Genomic DNA, 22,895 nt, shown 5'->3' with positions numbered 1-22,895 from the left:
CAGTTTCAAAATGTTTTAACTGAATTAACTGAATTAAATAACATTCTGCTGTTCTTAGCGCAGTAGCCGTAATTAATTTTTGCACAGGAATTAATTTTAACAACATTAAAACCCGAACCGTAATCCGTAAAATTTTATGCCAGCTAGAATGACGTTCAATCAATTCAAGTAAGGGATGCATTTTTTCACCCTGCTTCTCCTCCTCAATAACCAAAACCTTAACCTCCGAAATATCCGATTCTAATATTGAAGAAGGCCAGTCCGATTCCCGTAATTTTATCCAACTAGGACCTTGTAACCAAAGTTCATGATTTATTAATTGTGAGGGTGTCAACCCTCTTGACAAGCAGTCCGCGGGATTATTTTTACCTTCAATATGTTGCCATGAAATATTAGGAAGGTTTTCTTTAATTTGCTGCACTCGATTAGCTACAAAAATATCTTTGGTATTTGCCGAAGTTAACCAACTCACCACCGTGGTCGAATCAGAATACGCAACTAGTTGTGAAATATGAGTAAGTTTGCTATAATTTTCAAATATTAATTTCAGCAAAGATGATAACAACAAAGCCGCGCATAATTCTAGCTTCGGAATGGTCATGGTCTTTTTTAAAGGTGCACATCTCGATTTTGCAGCAACCAGTCTCACACTCACTTCACCGCTAGAATTTACAACCCTTAAATAAACTACCCCACCGTAACCGTCTTGACTTGCATCCGCAAACCCCAAAATCGTAATCGGAACATCCCTCATGGCTCCTACATGTCTAGGGACCTCAAATTTTGAAAAATCTTGCCATTCATTGCATACCTTTTCCCATGATTTTTTAATCGTATCCGGGGGTGAGTCATCCCAACCCAATTTTAGTTGCCATAACTCCCTGATCATTAACTTTAAATGCAAAATAAATGGAGCAATCAGACCAATAGGATCATAACATTTTGCAGTAAGAGATAAAATCTTACGTTTTGTACAATTTTTATCGGGGGTGGTTAACCTATAGTTCAAAACATCCCTCTGCGAATCCCATTGCATCCCTAAAACTTTAGTCTCCGATTTAAATGTAACCGAATTTTGTAAACGTTTTTCCAGCGGAATTTCTGATAACAAATTGTCCAAATTAGTCGACCATTTAACTAAGTCAAAACAACCACCTTTGAAGAGATTTACCGATTGATTATATAATTCTTTAGCTTCAATTTCGTCCGGAACACTCGTTAAAAAATCATCCATATATAGCCCCGAAGAAATATATTTTTTAGCTAAAGGATAATCTTTGCCATCTTCATTTATCAATTGCTGAACCGTCCGTAGCGCTAAAAAAGGTGACGACCTTAAACCGAACGCAACCACCGTAAATTCATACGTTTTTATTTCCTCGTTTGGATCAAATCTCCATAATATTCTTTGAAACCGCCAGTGATCTTGTACTAATTTTATTTGTAAAAACATCTTTTTTAAATCCGAACTCAATGCTACTGGAAAAAGCCGAAAATTTATTAATAAAGTGCATATGTCCGCCTGCAGTTTAGGCCCGCTATGCAATAAATCATTCAAAGAGACATCACTGTCTGAAGGGCAAGATGCATCCAATACGATACGTATAGGTGTACTTAAACTCTCTAATTTTATTACAGGGTGATGACTAATATAATAGGATAAGTCACAATCTTCTTTTTCCAATAATTTTAAGTATCCTTGATCCAAAAAATCCTGCATAATTTTATTGTAATCCGCACGCAAGCTGTCCGATTTTGTTAACCGTTTTTCCAAGGTTTTTAACCGATTTTCCGCCGAAACCCTTGAATTTCCCAAATTTTTTGGTGAACTTTTAAAAGGTAATGCAACAGTAAACCGGCCCGATATATCCCTGGAAACCGTGGTTTTATAAATATTTTCACATTCTATAGCGTCTAAATCCGGAATTTCCCGTTTTGGAACCTGCTCTAATTCCCAAAATTTTGTCAAAATTTGTTCAATCGATGTTTCTTCCCTTAAAGTGAGCAAATTTATGGGAGTGGAATATTCCGTATCCACCTGACCCATAATAACATACCCGAACGTTGTTTCTAAAGCCGCCCCTAAACCTGAAGAACTCAAAATCCGATTACCGCCGAAAAGAATAGGAAAAAACTGCGCACCGATTATGCCATCGATTGATTTAGGTTCAAAAAACTTATCGTCCGCTAATTGTAAATTTTTAAATTCCGATAAAGTTTGCAAATTTAATTTCGTTTTTGGCAATTTATCTGTAATATGATCAATAACTAAAGCTTGAACATCGTATTTTTTAGTCTGATCAAAACGCGAAGCGATAATAATGTCCGTTACTCCCCTTACCGATTGAGAGTTTTGTCCCAAACCTTGTACCGAAGAATTAATTTTTGTATATCTAAGACCTAGTTTTTTACAACATTCCGTGGTCAAAAGATTACACTGACTACCGTTGTCCAAAATAAACCGCGCCGTTGCATTTTGTAAAGGACTATTTAACACACATACCGTTACCGTTGCTAATAGAACCGTTTTTTCCTGATTTCTACTCAAAAAACTAGAATTTTGAAACGCACAATTAACTGAACCCGAATTGTGGTTATTGGAACCCGTTTCTGGAATACCGACACCAGAATTTGGTTGATTATTTTGATTATTTTCCTTCGCACCCCTTATTTCCGGTTTTCCTGCGCATAAAAGAAAATGATGATTCTTGGCACACGGTCTTTTTAAGCACTGTCTTACACCATGTGACTGGGAAAAACACAGAAAGCATAAATTATTATTTTTTACCAAATCGTACCTTTGTGTAGGATTCATAGCCTTAAATTTATCACACCTACCCAAAAAATGTGACGATTTTTTACATAAAACACAAAAAGGCATTCTGTTATTGTTTTTATTCTCATGCTGGCTTACAAAAAATGATTTCGAATTTTTATTTTTATGATAGCCACCGGAGCTAGCCTCTTGTGAGTCACTATTATGCAAAATTTTTGTTTGATCCTTAACAAATTTAATTAAATCCGTGTAAGTAGGAATAACCGTTCCGCGCATGTGATTTTCAAAAGATTTTACCGTTTCCCTGTCCAGTTTTGAGAGTGCATGATAAAGTAAAATAAAATCCGTTAAATCCGGGACATCCAACTTTTTTAAGGCATTAACCGAGGCGTCAAAGATTTCTAAAAAACTGTTTAGATTTTTTTCAGATTCCGATTGCAAGGATTTAAAATTAAAAATTTGTTGTAAATAAGTGTTTGCTAACAACCTTTTATTATGATATTTTTCTAAAAGTGCTTTCCATAACGTGTCATAATTATCCCCAGAAGTAGCTATTCCCGCACAAATACTAAGGGCCGATCCCTTTAAATGTGAAACCAAAAGCCGAGCCTTATCTGCATCCGTCAGCTGGAAATTATTGTGTACCTACCAATGGTTTGTAAATCGAATAAAAAGTTTCCCATTCCTTTGGTTCTCCGTGGAAATCTGGAATAGTGATTTTTGGCAAAAGACTGTGTACATTACACTGTTGTTGTGTACTTTGCTGTAAAGTTGGATTTACAATATTGGTGCTTGGTTTTAATTTTGTATAAGCCGCCCTTGCTTCACAACACATTTCGTTAATAACAGACATCACCTGAAAATCTGGTTTATAGTTTTCATCAACGTCAAACCCGACTGCGTTGATTTCATCCAAAATTTTGAGAATTTCTGTCCTTGTCGAATCCATCGACTGATACAAGTTTGTGAATTTTTTAATGGTGTTATCCGTAGTTAAGTTTTTCGATAAGTCATATAAAGTCTGAATGATTGTATAAAGCGTTTCTTTTTTAGCCGTTAATATTTTAAATTGCCTTTCGTAAGTAGTCATTGTTACTGAAATCAATCCGCAAAATCAGAAAAAAAACAAAGTCTACTTTAAGAAAACTGTAGCATATAACAAACCAGGTCTGAGTATAAATTTTGAATAAAATTAATTAATTATAGAGATTTGTTAAAAAACAAGCCTTCCGGGCAGTTATTATGCAAACTCTTTATTTTGTTTAGAACCGTGAATCAAATTTAGTATTTGTTTACAAAATAATTTTTATTCATACATCCGAATTTTTCCGTAACCGATTGAGTCGAAAAATATTCACGTTTGACAACACCGCAAATATTTAAAAACCTAACTTCTTTCACGCCCGAAGCCCAAGTTGTTCCGAGAAACAAAAACGATACAAATACAAAAATCAGCAAAAAGTTATCACAGAGTTTTTTTTTCCGATACGTGCCGACATTAAATTTTACCGAACAATTTGTTTCTAAATAAGAATATTATTATTTAATAATACAAAACTAAGCAAAGCAAACTGTAAACCTACGCTGAATATCCGAGCTCGAAATTGACCAAATTATGTTTTGGCTTTTAGCAAACCAAATGGAAAAAATTTAATAATAATAACTTACCGAGATTTTCTTAGATTTTCTTCGTGTTGTTAAATGTTGAAGCACTATTTTCGGTGGCATTAAGGAAAATGAAGGATGGGATAAAAGAAGGGAACTTACCGAAAATATGTTGTCTGGTATCGTCAATTTGTCTCACGGAAAACACACACAAAATCAAATTAAAATTGTCAAAGTGTACTATACGTTCCGACCGTATGTCTGTTAACGACTGACTGACTTAACATAAAGGACAGAAGATTATGCTTACTTAGAACTGTGTTGCCAAGACGTTCCCGAATTAAAATAAATGAAATATATATTCATATTGGCGCAAACACTTGTTTTAAAAAATAAAAAAAAAAAACGCTAAGAACCGTCCCTTTTTAAACCTACATTTGAATTTACAGGGTGATTCACGAAAGCCTGGCATAGTCCATAAGCTTTATTTTTAACGGAATACTCTATATTATATTTTTAAAAGCTACTTAATAACTTGATTTCAACGAACATATCATGTATGGTGTATTATGAATAACACAGGGTGAAATTTTTAAATTACATATTGTGTGTGGAAACCACTTATGGAATAAAATAGTTTATGTCCTTATTTTAGAAAATTATAAAAAACGCTAGGAACGCGTAACTTTTGAGCTGCGCTCAACTTTTATATTCAAATATGTATTGTTTATGTTTACTATGTAACATAGATTTAAATATACAGGGTGATTCACACAAGTCTAGCATAGTCCATGATCTTTAATTGTAATGAAACACCCTGTATATTTTTATGTTTACAGAATCTGCTAAACAACCTTACATCAAAAACGTGTATTATCTAGGGCCTATAATGAATAATACAAGGTGAAATTTTAAAATTATGTATAATTTTCGTCCAGATATTAAATACGTACCTAGATAAAATTTTGAAATTAATAATTTATCATACTTTAGTATTATTTTTTAAATTAGCTCAATAAATACATGTATTTTCTAAACTAAGTATAAATCTATTGGGTTTTGTATTTAATGCCTTAACAAAATTTATAAATAATTTCAAAATTTCGCCTTGTATTATTTATAATGAACCCTACATACAGACTTCTTCGATATGAGTATATTTAAATTTATGTTTGTAAAGCGCCCATTTGAATTTAAAAGTTGATGTGTCCCAGTGTTTTTTATAATTTTCTAAACTAAAGGACATATACAATTTTATTCCATAAGTGGTTTCCATACTTAATAATTTCAAAATTTCACCCTGTATTATTCATAATACACGCTACGTGATATAGTTTGTTGAAATCAGGTTATTAAGCAGCTTTTAAAAATATACAAATATACAGGGTGTTCCATTAAAACTAAAGCTTATGGACTCTGCTAGACTTGCATGAATCACCCTGTACATTTAATTTTATGTTATGTTTTTATTTAAAAATCGACGGGTCTCACCGTTTTTTATAATTTTTTGAAACAAAGACAGAAATAATTTCATTCCATAAGTGCCTTCCACACTGTATATTAATTCCTGTCTCCAAACAGTATCAGTTGCTGTTATTTGTTTCTTTTGAAAACCAGCTTCTATAAAAGTTGTTAACGAAAACATTTAGTCCGTACAGCTGCTATGAGGGCGAAATAATGCTTGTTCAGTCTTCGGTGGGGACATTTTCAAGTATGCTGTGACTAATTCTGTTCAGGAGAAGCTTTTCTTATAGTTTATATACCATTCTGAGTAGAGCTATGGGGCGGTAGTTTTCTGGCTTATCGTTTGGTTTGCTGGTTTCGGAATTGCAATTATCTTTGTTCGCTTAAGTGAGAAAGGAATGTTGCCTGACTGAAGTATATCATTAAAGAACATTGCAAGCCACTTTTTTTGGATATGCAACACTGAATATCAAAAACTTAGAATGGATACCATCAAACCCAGGTGCTTTACCTGATTTCATTTCTTTCAGCGCATGTGTGATTTCCTAATCTTGTTAGGGACTCCTCCAAAAGGGACCATGCCTGCCGGCTTGATTTTTTACAATCTATCCATTTTTGACGTCTAGCTTTATCGATGTTGTGTAAGAGCTCGTCGGCTATTTCTCGGTCATCACTTTCGAGAAACTGCGCGTATGTCTTCACATGTTTTAATCCATCCGAGCACACATTCTGTGCGATACCCCTTAGGGATGGTTTCCTTGGCGGCGCTTATTACATACTGCACCCACAAACCCATTACTCTCGTAATTTTTGCTGGTTGGAGCGACCCAGCTCAAGGTCTGGTCTAGTTGTTCATAGAACTTCTTCCAGTTTGCTTTTCTAAGATTCCACCTAGGTCGAGGATATGATCTAATTATTGGGATCGATATTCCGATGGTTATAAGCACAGGACGATGTTGAGTATGTGGGAAGTCTGCAAGGGCACTTCTCGCAGTTACGAGTGGTCTATCATTGGTATCTTTTGAGACAAAGCATATATCTGGGTTATATTTAAAAGACTTAAACTTAAAAAATAAAAAGACTTTACAATATTGATGATTATAACAGAAAATCTAATATGCTTTTTCTCATGAGGACCTTTCAGTGCGTCACAGTTTTTCGATTTCTTTCTAACGCGTTAAATTGCATGTGACAGAAAAAAACGCACGTCGGTGACATTTATAACATTTATTCTAGTTGTCAATAGATGGCGCTATAATCGAAATAAAAATTATTTTCGAATTATATAATATATCTACGAATATAATCTGTACAATTTATAAGACTATACAAATCAAAGAAAATAGGTACCATTTTATAAATGCAATAAACAGAATTGATTTGTTTTTATGCCAAATTGCAAATAAAATTTGACAACTGTCAGATTTAACTAAAATGTCATGTCACTAAAATGTATATTATTACGGACTTACCTTTTTTTTATCATTTGTGACGCACTGAAAAATGCTTATGAAAAGAAGAGATGGAGGGTCAAATAATAGAACAAGTCATGGAGTCTAAATATCTAGGCATCACACTATCTAGCTACGAAAAGTTCGAAACAGAAGTGGAAGATCAAGTGAATAAAGCAAACAGAGCGCATGTTGCCTGAATGAAACAATATGGAGAAATAAAAATATCGGAAAAGAAGTGAAAGGCAGAATTTACAAAACAGTCATCAGACCAATGTGACATACTCAGCAGAAACACGATCTGATACAGACAGGATAAAAAGAATGCTAGAAACAGCAAAGATGAAAACCCTTCGACAAATCGATGGTAAGACACTATGAGATAGAGCTATAAGTGCAGATATACGACGGAGATGCAAGGTGGACAACGTTAATAACTGGATAAAAAACAGAAGAGTAGAATGGAACGACCACATAAGCCGAATGACAACAAATAGAGTAGTAAGGACGGCGAGAGGCGGTTCCCCAATAGAAAGAAAATCAAGAAAGCGATGGAATGACAACTTACTGGAGGCACATTGAAAAACATGCTGAGTCATGTCTACACAAAAAGAAGAAGACGATTATTGATGTTAAATATTTTTTACAATAATTTTCAAAGCAAGCTCGGCTTAGTTCTTTGCATAGATTCTCCTTTTGTATGAGAAATCTAAGTTTTGGTCAATCCAAACCCTTAAGCATTTGACATACTCAGAAAACGGTATCAGATGTTTATTTAGTTTAATATTGTCAAATGTGTCTCGACCTCTTTTTTTTTTTAAGAATACGGTTTTTGTTTTTCCATGGTTCAAACCTAGTCTTGAATTCAAGAACCAGTTTTCCACTTCTGACATCGAAGAGTTACCTGCCCGAACATGTTCAGGTAAATTTCGGTCAGAAACCAATAGTCTACTCTCATCTGCGTAATTCATAATTAATTTCTTAGTATTAGCAACTGATGCCAAGTCAAATCAAGTAGATAATAAATATCAACGGTCCCAAAACACTCCCCTGTGGAACACTTCTAGACATCACCAGAGGCTCTGACCGCACATATTGCACTGTTTTGTCCTTAACTTTTAGAAATAGTGTAGTGTTTTTAGAAGTCGTGTTCAAGTTTCAGAAATAAACATCAAAATCAACGAAATCAAAGGCCCTGCTTAAATCCAGAAAAATTCAACATTGGGCATTCCCAGCATCCAAACAATTATAGATCTCATTAGTTAATTCAAATAGAGCAGTCTCTGTGCACCTACCTTTAAAGAAACCATGCTGGCCATGGCTGAATAATTCTTCATTAAGGAAAAATTGAAACAGCTGATCATGGACAACCAATTCAAAAATTTTTGAAAATGAGCTAAGTAGACCAATTGGTCTATACCGGTGGTACGCGTACCACTAGTGGTACGCTGGAAGATTTCAGGTGGTACGCGTCGCGTGGGTGAAACAAGCGATTACTCACAGTAAGGTTTTATAGTGAAGTTTGGCACAGAAAATAATGACAATCTTATTCCTCAATGTGCTGCTTATTTAGAAACGCTTTCGAACCAAATCATAAAGCCTTCTATCTATGCTGATACGTCATCATCACACAAAAGACTCTGATTTGGTTGCCGATCAAATTTTTTAAAAGAAAATCTACTTTTTTAAGAAAGAAAATAAATGTATGACTAGCTCTGTAAATACTGATACAAACTTAATGAAGGCGTTCTAGCTTGCTATAAGTTTATAGTTATAAAATGGCAAAGGATAGAAAGCCTCACATAATAGGTGAGACTCTTTTACTACCGGCCGCTGTGGAAATGGCCCAAACCGTTCAAAGAGTGTCTGTTCTTCAACTCACTTGAATCGAACACTACAGCGGAACTTATTTTTAATACAATAAATGAGTATAAGCTCAAAATACGCTTTCCTTGATCAGTGTATTGGTTTTTGTACAGATGGAGCAAAGGCTATGTCAGGAAAATTGACAGGGCTAGCAGCAAAAATAAAGAAAGTTGCTCCTGAATGCCGAAGTACACCTTGTGTCATATACCGAGAAGAATTAACTGGTAAAGGTATGTCGGAAAATATTATCTCCGTTTTATCACATGCTGTGAAAGTTATTTTCATAAAGGCTAGGTCTCTTAACCCGGCACCTGCCACGTGGCTTTGCAAGGCGTCAACTGCCACGTGGGGTGCTCACAGCACCCCTTAAAAATTTTCTGTGATCTACTTGTTTATAAACAAAATAAGGTATTGAGTTTCACAAGTATATATAAAAAAACATGTTTTATTAACTTATTACTCTTATTAGCTACTAATATATTATAAAAGTTGAAAAATAAAATTAAAAAGGTGTTGAAAGCAAATTAGCAAGTACCAACCTATAATAAATGAAGTGAAGTAAAATATCTAAAAAAAATTAAAATTTATGGAGTATAGAGACTATATTAATAATTTAAATCAGTTATTACAATAAAAAATGTAAATCTGACCAGTTTATCAAAAACACAAAACAAAAATTTAAACTTAAACTGCTAGACGTTGACACCCCGATTCGACTTTAGAGCTAGAAGTTCAGAATGACACTAAATAACCACTTCAAACGCAAACAAATCTATGCTATATAATATTATAGAAAGCTACTATGACGCACAGCACGGTTAACAAACTTGAAATACCAAATATTTGATGAAAATCTATTATGGGGTGCTGGTAGCACCCCACGTGGCAGGTACCGGGTTAATTCAAGATTATTCTCCTTGATGTGTGAAAATATGGGTGGCAAGTTCAAAACTCTTTTGTTGCATACAGGGTCTTCAGGGAGTAAACAACTCCTTCACAGCCAATGAAAAAATAAACTCCTTCAAGAAAAAGTTGGTTCCTTTATGTTCTCAAATACAGGGGAAGACTGTCTCTGCTTTTCCTACGCTGTCATCATTCTTTGAAGAAAACGAAATATCTAAATACCATATGTGGTTGCTGATATAAATCTTCACTTGGAATCTCTTCAAGAAAGTTTTAATAAATATTTCTCTGAAGATTATTCCAAACTTGACTGGATCAGAACTTGACTGGATCGGAATTTAACAGAAGACAGTTCTATGAAAGACATGTTTTAAAGAGAAATCCTCAATTGACTTCTGTATCGGGTGTAAATCCGAGTATGAAATGCTCTTCCGACAAGCTATGCTGTTTTTGATGCCATTTGTCAATAGTTACTTGTGTGAAACTAGTTTTTCTGAACTATTGTATGTAAAAAATAAATATAGAAATCAACTAACAAATGTTGAAGAGGACTTAAGAATAAAATTACGTAAGTTCAATAATTATTCCTGCAATTGACACTTTAATCACATTCAAACTGCAACAAGTTTCGCATTGATCTCGATATACAAAGACTAATGTTGATTTGACATGTTTCTGATACTAAATATGTTTCTATCTAAAAGAATTAGGATCGGGGGGAGGAGTCCTTCTATTCCATGCCCCTCCCCCCACCCGGGGTTTGGTGGTACGCCAAAATCTTCAAAATATTTCAGGTGGTACGCAGGTGCTAGAAGGTTGGGAACCTCTGATCTATACTTATCAAAAGAATCGATGCTATCCTTTTTAGGCAGTTATTAGCGAGGAACATGACGGAGAATTTAAAATTAGTACTAATAAAACATGTTATTCTTTGTATGTGATTCAGTTGACACCATTACAAGTTGAGTCCACGAGTCTTTACCCGTGCGTCATCGTTTAAAACATACGGAATAAGTCGATGATAAGTCGGAAATTGAAATTTACTAAACGCAACAGCAAGTGACAGTAAGTAGCTACTGCTCCTATTACGGGTTAAAATTTGAGTTATCAAATATGTGTTTTATCTCACCAGGTATTAATGACGCACTGGTAAAGACTCGTGGACTCAACTAATGCTCTTTGCTGATGACATCGTGTTAGTAGAGGAGAGCAAAAAATGTTGGAAGGTTAGAGAAGGGCTATTCAAAAGGAATGTTAGCAGTTCCAATACGGAGTATATGTGGTTGGGAGGAACAGGAATAGTTTGGGACATCGAATTGCTTGGATAAAAAGGAGAGCGAGTAGGATAACATAAATACCTTGGCTCTTGCATAACGGAAAATGGGACACTAGATCGATAAATTGCCCACAGGATATAGGCTGGTTGGTTTAACTTGAAGCGAATGTGTGTATTCTATGACCAAAAAATTCGGGGAAGTTCTGAAAAGAAAGATAATACAAGAGTATGGTTATACCTGCGTTGATATACGCCCATATAGAAGAAAAAGGAAAAGAAGATGGAGGTAGCTGAAAGGAAAATATTGCGGTGGATGTTGGGTAAGACTGGGGACAAATTAAGGAACGACTTGATTAGAGAAATAGCCGGTAATGTGGTACGAAGAGCTGTTAGAAGTTGATGGAAAGAGAGGTAGATGAAAACCGAGAAGATGGAAGGACTGTGTACCAGAGGACTTTCTTTTACAAATTTGATATAAATTTATAGGCGAGTGGACGACGAAAGTTAAAATTGAGATAGAATGCGTAACAAAGTTGAAAAAGTCAAACGTAATAGAGATTGGAAGAGTACACATATTATTGTTTTCACCCATTTTACAACAATAAAATGTGAAAACCTTGAATTATCCATGTCTGCATGTCCGTCAATAAACACAACTTCTCCGTTATTAGAACATATGGCTAATATCGAATAACAAATGATGTGTCGAATGAAAGCTTATTGCCCAAAGATAATATTAAAGGTGAGAAATTTGACTTCAAGACTTCCAGTTCCAAAGTTGTCTCCGTAAGTACTGTTTTAAAATCGCAGAAATAATACAAGCGATATATTATTCGACGCTACCTAGCAAGAAGAGAACACATATATACTTCCGGTTTTAAAAAGTTCCAATTAAGTTTGTAACAGGAAGTGTCACATTATAGTCGCAAAAGTGATAATCTTTTTCTCATGAGCATCTTTCAGTGCGTCACAGTTTTCCGATTTCTTTCTAACGCATTAAATTGTATGTGACAGAAAAAAGCACGTCGGTGATTACAGACATTTATAACATTTATTCTAGTTGTCGATAGTTGGGCGCTATAATCGAAAAAAAAAAAAATTATTTACGAATTATATAATATATCTACGAGTATGATCTGTACAATTTATAAGACTATACAAATCAAAGAATAGTTATTTATGAAACAGTTCGTGAAGTATGCTTTTTGCGAACGCACGCGATTTTTAGAGCACGAGCGACAACGGAGCGAGTGCTATACATCGCGTAAGTTCGCAAAAAGTACTTCACGCACAATTTCATACAATATTTTATCTACGATAAACAAATAAAAAAACTGTAACTCTTCGTCACTGGAATTCATTTCTATTCTACAATTTTTAGAACTTTGACATTTAAAAATCCTAACTACTTTCAAACCACAAAACTGTCAAAAATTTTGTTGTAAGTCATTGCTCATATTGTTATCACCATGACAACGCGAAAGTTAAGGATATTTGATTATATGAAAGTATGCCAAAAAACCCATTGAAAGTGTGCGAAAAAGTAAATCCCATTTAAAATACATTGTTACTTCACGCACACTTTAAACCCTTCACGCACTGCTATCTGTAATGACAGTTTTCACAAACTAAAAACTTATACATAATATGACATAGAGTAGATAAAATACCATTTTATAAATGCAATAAACACAATTGATTTGTTTTTATGCCAAATTGCAAATAAAATGTGACAATTGTCAGATTTAACTAAAATGTCATGTTAGAATAAATGATATAAATGTGTATTATCACAGACTTACCTTTTTTTCTATCATTTGTGACGCACTAAAAAATGCTCATAAAAATGACCATATATAAATTGACGCGTATTGAAAAGTCGAGCTCGAATATTTAGTACCGGTTTTGAATGTTATTTCCGGTTAAGACGTTTAAGACTTAACAAAATTACACTAAGAGTTCAAATTTCAAGTTCCGGTCACGTTGGGTGAAAACCTAGGATTTACAAACTCCAACTGCTTGTTTTGCACTGAGAAAACTCAGCTTATAAGGCTGAAATGTAAATCAAAGCAAAAGCAAAGTTTTAGTTTTATTTATTAATTTATTTTCTATACTAAAATTATTACTTCTTATTTCTGTTTAAAACTGTTACCTCAATATCTATTTAATTTACTCTACATCTATTGTGACTTCTTTAGGAGTTGGGTAATAAATATTAGAGGCCATATGTGTCTTGAAATATTCAGGACCATATTCTTGATATTCTTTTTTAGTTAACAAATAGTTGGAATAGTCTCCCCTTCTTGCAAACTCTTTAGCCCCATGCCATGCAGTTAAACTACAGTTCTCCATAATATTCACGTTAACCACAGATTTAAATGGCCTTATTGATATAAGATCGTTTAACAGTCGTCCTTTCAATCCCTTCAATGAAGCTAGTCCTCCTGTGACTATTACATTTGCGGATAACTTTAACTGATCTTGTTCACTGAATAACGATAACACATATCCTATAATCTCTGAAAGACCAGCTTCGGACGAACCTGACATATAGGGTTTAAATATTAATTCTGGAGCTCTGAAACGCTCAATACCGATGTGAAGTTGGTGCATTTCTCCAACGTTCATACCTTCTTCGAATTGTGATGGTTCGTGTGTTCGTAATATTTCTTCTAGTTCAAGAAGCTTTTCATTTTCTGCTTCACTATCGGAATCTCCACCTGCAACATATTTGTGAAGGTCGAATCAATCTAATGGAAGAACAAATATCTAAATACTGAAAGCAAAGTCAAAAATATATAAAACAACAATAAGACCTATTATAACAAATGCGGCAGAAACAAGACCGAACACAAATAGAACGTTACAAATGATGAGAACAGTCGAAATGAGAACACTAGGAAGTATACAAGGCAAAGATCTACGTGACAGAATAAGAAGTGAAGACATCAGACAAAACTGTGGAATACAGGAAATAGGAAGGTGGGTAAGGCAGAGACGAAGATATTGGAATGGAGGACAGCAGACTCGTTAAAAGCGCAAAAACGAATAACACGGTAGATAAAACACAACAGGGTAGACCACCTAAACGATGCCGAGAATGCTGGACCTCATCGTCCGGGGAAGACTTGATGGCAATGAACAAGCAGTAGCCTACTAGCATGATCGATCATGCTAGAAAGAAGAAGAAGAGAATAAGAATCAAAATAATTAACGCAAGATAGTTAACAATTCGTTAAATACTTTAGTATTACAGAAGCTGTGTAGCAAATGTAGATCAAATGTAGATAATAATCAAGACCTGCATAGGGAAGCAAAATCGGACTAGATATCAATCAAATATGTAATTCAATCTTGATACCAACCTAACACCTCTTTATAGATTTTAAATCAGCCTATGATTTTGTGATACGAAGTAAATTATATGAAGCCATGGACGAATTCTACATTCCCGATAAATTAATGAAACTGGTTAGGGCTACAAGTTGTTTGCAAAGTACAAATATAGAGTGGACAATCAGAAGCGTTTGAAACGTATGTCTGACTGTGGCAGGGATATGCTGGCGTGCCTCCTTTTCAACACAGTCTGGAAAATGGCGGTTAGAGACACCATAATAGACAACAAAGGGGAACAACAAACAAAGGAACAAACTGTAAAAACTTTTACTCAAAATTGACATAATGCCCAAGAACTTAATAAAAGTAGCTATAACATTGAACAGAAATGGAAGAATACAAAACAGGCAGTAATTAAAACAACAAGTGAAAACTTAAAAGCAGAGAAAAGAAAACATAAAGACTGAATGAAGAGACACTACTATTAATGAATGAAAGAAAATCATTCAAAACAAAAAATCCATTTAAATACAGGGTGTTTCATTGGGAAACGGAAATACTTTAATGGCGAATAGAGGTCAACGAGGCGGTTCTAGATGTACTACATTTTTTGCCCTACCGACTTGTGTAACTGAGTTACAGGGTGTTTTATCGATTTTGCTCATTTCTTTTCTAAGCCATAACTTTAGAACCACCCTGTATATTTTTTTGATATTTGGTACACATATGTCTCATCCTAAACCCAAACGACCGACATACTAATCACTGGAAAAATCCAGGTCCGGATTAACAAAAAATTATAAAGTAATTGTGACCTTGAAACAACACCCTGTATATTGAAATTTTGAAAATCTGTTTGCATATTTGAAAAGGGCACAAAAAACTAAATTAATTGGTTTGCTTCAATTTTTCGGCTAGACAATTTTTTAACTTAAATTTTGAAATTATGTATATTGATTTTTTTAAGAACTCTGACATTCAAAAGCAGGTATTATTAACATTTAATTATAAATTATTAAAGTTAATGTAAATACTCATTTTAAAAATACTCAATAATTATTTACTACATTGGAACGACCCAATTACTAATGACAAGAAAAATCCAGGTCCGGATTAACAGCAAAATATAAAGTAATTTTGACCTTGAACCAACACCCTGTATATTGAAATTTTGAAAATTTGTCTGCGCATTTTAAAAGAGCATAAAAACTGTGATAAAAGGTTCATTTTAATTTTTTGTGCAGAGGATTTAATTACATCAATTTTGAAATTATATTGAGATTTCAAAGAACTCTGAGATTAAAAACCATGTATTATTATCTTTTAATAATTTAATGTTAATGGATCAATACTCATTTAAAAATACTTAATACTTATTTACTACGCTGGCTTCATGGATCTCTGGATTTCTCTGGATTTGAAGCTGTATGCACATCATTAAAAATTAGAATTGCGAGAATTGGGATATTTTAATAATTTAGTAAAGAACTAAAAAACAGTTATATCTAATAAAAAAAATTCGTTTAAACAATTCAACAATTTAACAAAAATTAAAAATATTTGAACTATAGCAGTTGCTCAAAATGCCCGCCATTTTGTTCGATGCATTTACTTGCTCGTTTTAAAAGATTTCGAATAGATTTTCTAATTACCTTAATTTTCTTGGCAGCTTCTTGTCACCGTGACAGAATTAATCAATATGATTTCACAATTGCCGTAATTAAATTATCTGCGCAAAAATTTGACATGCACCTTTTAACGCAGTTGTTTATTCTCTTTTAAAATATGCAAACAAATTTTGAAAATTTTAATATACAGAGTGTTGTTTCAAGGTCACAATTACTTCATATTTTTTTTGTTAATCCGGACCTGGATTTTTCTTGTGATTAATAATTGGGTCGTTCCAATGTGGTAAATACGTATTGATTATTTTTAAAATGAAAATTTATTCATTAACTTTAATAATTTATAACTAAAAGTTAATAATACCAGCTTTTTAATGTCAGAGTTCTTAAAAAATTCAATATAATTTAAAAATTAAAGTAATAAAATTGTCTGGCCGAAAAATTTAAGCGAACCATTAAATTTATTTTTTTGTGCTCTTTTCAAATATGCAAACAGATTTTTAAAATTTGAATATACAGGGTGTTGTTTTAAGGTCACAATTACTTTATAATTTTTTGTTAATCTGGACCTGGATTTTTCTTATGGTTCGTATGTCGGTCGTTTGGGTTTTGAATGAGACATATGTGTACCAAATATCAAAAAAATATACAGGGTGGTTCTAAAGTTATGACTTAGGAAAAAAATGGGCAAAATCGATAAAACACCCTGTAACTCGGTTATAAAAGTCGGTAGGGCAAAAAATGTAGTATACCTAGAACCGGCTCGGTGACCTCTATTCACTCTTAAAGTATTTCCGTTTCCCAATGAAACACCCTGTATAAGGAAACCGATCGATTAATTAAAAAGAAATAAAAGAAGCTAAATAAGGAGTGTTACATGAGCAGTGCCAAGAATTGGAAAAATTTGAGAAAAAATGTTACTTTTTTAACATGCATAGAAGAATTAGGGAACTAACAGGAATGAGAAAAATACTTCAAACTAGGCAACTAAGAGATGAAAGTGGTGCACCTATAACAGATATAAACCAGAAAATGCAGAGACGGACACAGTATAATATAGCACAGCTGTTTGAAGACAAAGAAAGAACAGAATCACTAAAAGAATTTAATGATGTTACTGGGCCTGACATACGAGAAGAAATCGAATATGCAATGAAACAAGCTAAAAGTGGTAAATCTCCCGGGCCTGATGTTCCCATCGAATTATTCAAAATTGTGGATATTGAATATATTGACCGTCTATTGTGGATATTGGATCAATTCAACACCATATTTATATATATAACAGGAAGAATGGCTCCAATGAACATTTATACTGCTTCCCAAAAAATAAAAAGCAAATAAGTGCAATGAACATCGCACCATAGGCTTGACGAGTCATATTAAGTCACCTTGAAAATATTTTTAAAAGTAATTCACAATAGAATACGTAAGAAATTAAACAAAGGCATAAGTAATACACAAATAGTATGGTATAACTAGCCCCAAACCCAGACATCCAAAGTAAAAGTTTTCCTTCAACACCAAATTGTTCTATATATGGTCCACATATTGTTCAGTAAAAAGTTTAGTTTTTTTACGTTTTTCGTCAATATTTCTAAAACTATGCTTTAGCAAAAACAATGTTCTATACAAAAATGTTCTACGTGAAATTTAAAACAAAAAAGGTCCTATACATAATTGTTATAAAATCAACGGTTCCAGAGTTACGGAGGGTGAAAAGTGGAGGTTTTCGATACTTTTTATATTCTTTGGGCAATTTATAGAAATTTTCTCAACAGGATTGTGTTTTGTAAATAAAATTTGCTATTTCAGTGGCCGATGATATGTTAGTGATAAGCCCTTGAATAAACGTCAACCTCACCACCCAAAATCATCATCAATTGCCCAGATAATATAAAAAGTATCGAAAACCTCCACTTTTCACCCTCCGTAACTCTGGAACCGTTGATTTTATAACAATTATGTATAGGACCTTTTTTGTTTTAAATTTTATGTAGAACATTTTTGTATAGACCATTGTTTACGCTAAAGCATAGTTTCGTTTACGAAAAACGTAAAAAAACTACTAATTTACCGACTTCGCCCCCATCTCCCCCCCAAACCTCAGGGCCTTTTTTGGACCAATTATACTATACTACCTCCGTAACTTTGGAACCGTTCATTTTAGAAAGATTATGCATAGGACCTTTTTTATTGCAAATTTAATATAGAACATTTTTGTGTAGAAGGTTGTTCATGCTAAACCGCATAGTTTTAGAAATATTGACGAAAAACCTAAAAAACTACGAATTTACCGATTTCTCCCCCCTCTCCCCCCAAACCCGACTCTCAAAATGGTATGACTTTTTTCTGAACATTATGTGGACCATATAGAACAATTTGGTGTTAAAGGATAACTTTCACTTTGGATGTCTGGGTTATGCCATTATTTGGATCAATTATATCATACTAAAATGGGATTTAAGAAAGGTCTGGGAACACTGTTTGCAGTGAGTGTTCTTTCGCAGAGATGTCTAGATATGAATCAGGAAGTATATGTCTGTTTCAATGATTTTGAGAAGGCTTTTGACGGAGTGCAGCATAGAGTCCAGCAGTCTTATAGACATTTTGTCAAATAAAAACATAGGAAGTAGACAATAGAATTATATGTAACTTCTATTGGAATCGAAAATGAACTGACTATGAGGATATCGAGATTCGCTGTGGGGTGCGCCAAGGGTGTATTTTATCACCATTGTTGTTTAATTTAAATAGTGAAGCCATCTTAGAATTAGCGTTGGCAGAAGTCAGCGAGGTCCTAATAACAAACGGTGAGTGACTTAATGACATAAGATATGCTGACGATACCTTCCTTCTGATGGGAACAGTAAAAGAACTGCAACACTTTGCTCAAGAACTAAATATACATTGCAACTATTATGGACTAAAAATAAATTTGAAGAAAACCAAGTTCATAGTATTTATGAAAGCACAAAACATTGAAGTTAAGCTAGTACTAGATAATACACAAATTGAGTAAATACCTTCGTACAAATATCTTGGAGCATAGATCACAGAAGATAATGATCAAACAAAAGAAATAAGATACCGCATTGAAATTGCACGGTCAATTTTTAACAGAATGAGAAAAAACTAAGTTTTCAATCTAATAGCACATAAAACAATATCCAAAAATGTTATTCTACATCCTACCAGACTGAAAACAATGGGAACCTTCTCTGGTAACACCTCCGAGGCTTCTACAATTTGCAAGCCATAACGGATGCTGAGACTAAGGAAGATGAGGGAATTTTACAATTTATAATTCACGTCCCATCTGCTCAGCGCGGTAAAGTTCCAACGAGAATGGTTCCCTTCGTACTCCAATCGGAGTAAACATGTAAATCAAAAATGAATAACCATTTTCAATTTCGAAATTGAAACATTTTTGGATGTTGTTTTAGGTGCTATTAGACTGAAAATTTAGTTTTTTGATAGCAGCTGCCGCTAGGGCATCCCTGCCATTTCGTTCGTTGCAATCAGTGACTGCACGCCGGGGTTTGTCCTAGTTGGGTCAGAGAGAGCAGCCTATGTGCCTCCTGATAAGAGACTAATAAGTTTCGAAACCGGTAGAGGTGCCTGCTGCACTCTCTGATTGAACTGGAATAGTGATGCGGCTGTAGTTTCGTGCTGCAACGAAATTAAAAATGGTTATTCATTTTTTATTTAGAATGAGAAAACTTTTCTGTAATCGCAATATCAATATATTGCCCCGGATAAGAATACTTCGATGCTATATTTTCTCCACCCTTTTCTATGGGGGGGCCTAGGACCTTTCTATTGAGGCCTAGAAAATGAAACAATGCAACATTAAAAACCTGGAAGCATTCGAAATGTGTTATCGACGTATTCTGAAAATATCTGGATGGATCGCAAAACAAACGCACAAGTTTTCGAACAACTAGGAAAACAATGCGAAGTTGTAAATTCCATAAAAATCATGAGTCCTTGGGACACATTATGAGAGGTGAAAAATACGAACTATTAATGAATATAATCGTCTCCGATAGGAGTGGAACTTGAAGAAGGAGAAGTTGACTATGAGTCAAAACTATAATTGCGGGCCGTGAGCTATCTCAGGTCTGAAATTTGAGCCGTGAAACTTTCTGTTGGGAAGCACTTGTCTCGAGTAAATATAATTAAATTTATAATTTAAATTAAGTTAAATATCATACCATCTTTGCTGATAGTTTTATAGATATCCCAATCTTCATCCCGTAGACCAAAATCATCGTTACCCTTTTCTTTTCTGGCTAACTGTGATATAATTCTCATTCTTTCTTGACCTGCAGCAGTTCTTCGTTTAAATATATCTTGTCGTCTTTGTTTCCGTATCAATTTTTTGGTAATGATTTCTTGTCTCTAAAATAACCCAAAAATATAAATTAAAGATTAACAGATTTAAAAAGAGGTATTATTTAGTCAGATATTTGAAAAGAGGTATGTATTATTAAATAATATTGGTGTTTTATGTTGAGGTCTTTTGGGCATTTTGAGCATACATAAAACGTTTTTATTCACTACGTTATGTATATTGGTTAGGTTATAGTTACGAGGTAAATCCCCTGGACCGGACCATGTGCCACCAGAGGCGATAAAAATACTAGTAAATGAATGCCCAGAAGTTACTAGAAGGGCACTAAATAAGCTACTAACAAGACAAGAATTCCCAGATCAGTTAAAATTAGCAAAGCTAACTTTGATTCATAAACCCGGTAAAAATCCGGAAGAAGCCAATTCATATAGGCCTATATGTCTCCTTGACTGCCTAGGGAAATTGTACGAAAATCTTGTCAAAAATCGCCTAGAAGACGAACTGAGTGAAAGAGAAACCATCTCCAACAGACAGTATGGATTCAGAAAAGCTAAGTCTGCAATAGATGCGGTAAAACATCTAACTGACGATGTAAAGAACACGAGGAAAAGATGGGCCGTACTAGTTATGTTTGATGTGAAAAATGCCTTTAACTCTGCCAACTGGGCACACATCATAACTAAACTGGAATCAGCACTAGTGTCAGGATACCTTATCAATATCATTAAAAGGTACCTTACAAATAGATACGTCACAGTGGCAAAAAATACAGAACAAAAGCCGACAGCCGGTGTACCGCAAGGTTCCGTATTAGGTCCAACACTCTGGAACATATTGTATAACGGGGTGTTAGAAATTGACTATGGCAGAGATACTCTAGCTATTGCCTACGCAGATGATTTGGCGATATTAGTGATGACTGACATGAACCGGGAAATCGAAGACAAAGTAAACAGGTGCTGCAGAATGGTCAATAGCTCGATAGCTACAAATGATCTGGAACTAGCCGGAAACAAAACGGAAGTGGTCATATTGAAAGGACCTCGACAAAGACCTGAGTTGAGTTTTCAGATTGGTACTACAACAATAAGACCTACAAACTGTGCAAAATACCTAGGCATATACATCGACACAGGTCTAAGGTTCACGAAACACCTGACAAATGTAGTCCAGAGGGCAGAAGCAAGAACGGTAGCCCTACAAAGGATCATGCCGAATATAGGAGGCCCAAGTAGCCAAAAACGAAGAATGTACCTGCAAGTAGTACAATCGACCCTCCTATATGGAACCCCTATCTGGGTAGATGTACTAAAATATCAAAAATACCGAGATATAATAACTAGGGCTCAGCGAAAGCCTCTACTAAAAGTGACAAGCGCGTACCGGACTACTTCAACGACAGCCCTACAAGTGATAGCGGGTACGCTTCCCATTCACCTCCTGGCGAAGGAACGGCATATTCTCTACCACTCTCGGGATGGTCATCTACCATAGATGAAAGCTGCCACCAGAGAGCAATTACTAATAGAATGGCAAACAGAATGGGAGGCACAGACTGACAAGGCACAGTGGACCAAAAAACTAATACCCAACGTGATAGAGTGGTATAAATGTAAGTTCAAACGAGTAAATTTCTATTTCACGCAGTTCCTGACCGGGCATGGATCTTTTAGGCCTTTTACGTATCGGATTCAAAAAACCAGAGATGATAATTGTATAACTTGCGACGTAACAGACGACGCGGAGCATTGTATCTTTAGATGTAATGCGTTTGCGTCAGAACAGCACACAATGCGGTCAAAACTAGGAGAGATATCAACTGACAACTTGATGCGTATCGCTATGGAAAGCAGGGAGAATTTTGAATTCATCATAGATCACATAACAAAAATCATGAAGAGAAAGTCCATAATAGAGAAAGCAATTGAGACAGCATGACAAAGATCTGGATTATTATATATGTGTATATGTATAGGATTGTTTTTTGTATATATATATTTTTTTCTTATTTTAGGTTAATATTACTGATATTGCTATCTTGGGGGCCACCTCTTTTTTCTTAGCTCCACATGTCCATCACAGACACTAATAACATTTAAACTCCAATGTTATATTCATACTTTCTTTCCCTCGGCTCCTTACCGCTCCTAGGTAAGAGCCGACAACTTCTACGACCAATCTAGACTGCGCAAGGCACTCCTAAGTTTCGTTCGCTAACTGAACACGTCGGGAGTGT

The 22,895-nt window shown here is 34.5% G+C and overlaps 2 protein-coding genes across 3 annotated transcripts in view; both read right to left on the bottom strand.

Moving 5' to 3' along the window:
• Positions 1-22,895, bottom strand: part of LOC126884427 (uncharacterized) — a 205,706-nt gene that overhangs the window by 126,241 nt on the left and 56,570 nt on the right. The gene's annotated exons all lie outside the window — the stretch shown is intronic.
• Positions 13,419-22,895, bottom strand: part of LOC126884429 (actin-related protein 5) — a 61,360-nt gene continuing 51,883 nt past the window's right edge. For both annotated transcript variants that reach the window (XM_050650346.1, XM_050650347.1), the window contains 2 exons: positions 20,520-20,706; positions 13,419-14,061 (listed from right to left, as the gene is read on the bottom strand). In XM_050650346.1, coding sequence (XP_050506303.1) covers positions 13,511-14,061; positions 20,520-20,706 — 738 coding nt within the window. In that variant the 3' untranslated portion in view covers positions 13,419-13,510. The remainder of the gene's footprint in view (positions 14,062-20,519; positions 20,707-22,895) is intronic.

Source organism: Diabrotica virgifera, chromosome 5, assembly GCF_917563875.1.
Source record: "Diabrotica virgifera virgifera chromosome 5, PGI_DIABVI_V3a".
Classification (NCBI taxonomy): Eukaryota; Metazoa; Arthropoda; class Insecta; order Coleoptera; family Chrysomelidae; genus Diabrotica; species Diabrotica virgifera.
Note: the sequence above shows the minus strand (reverse complement) of the source record. Positions and strands in the feature narration are given on the sequence as shown.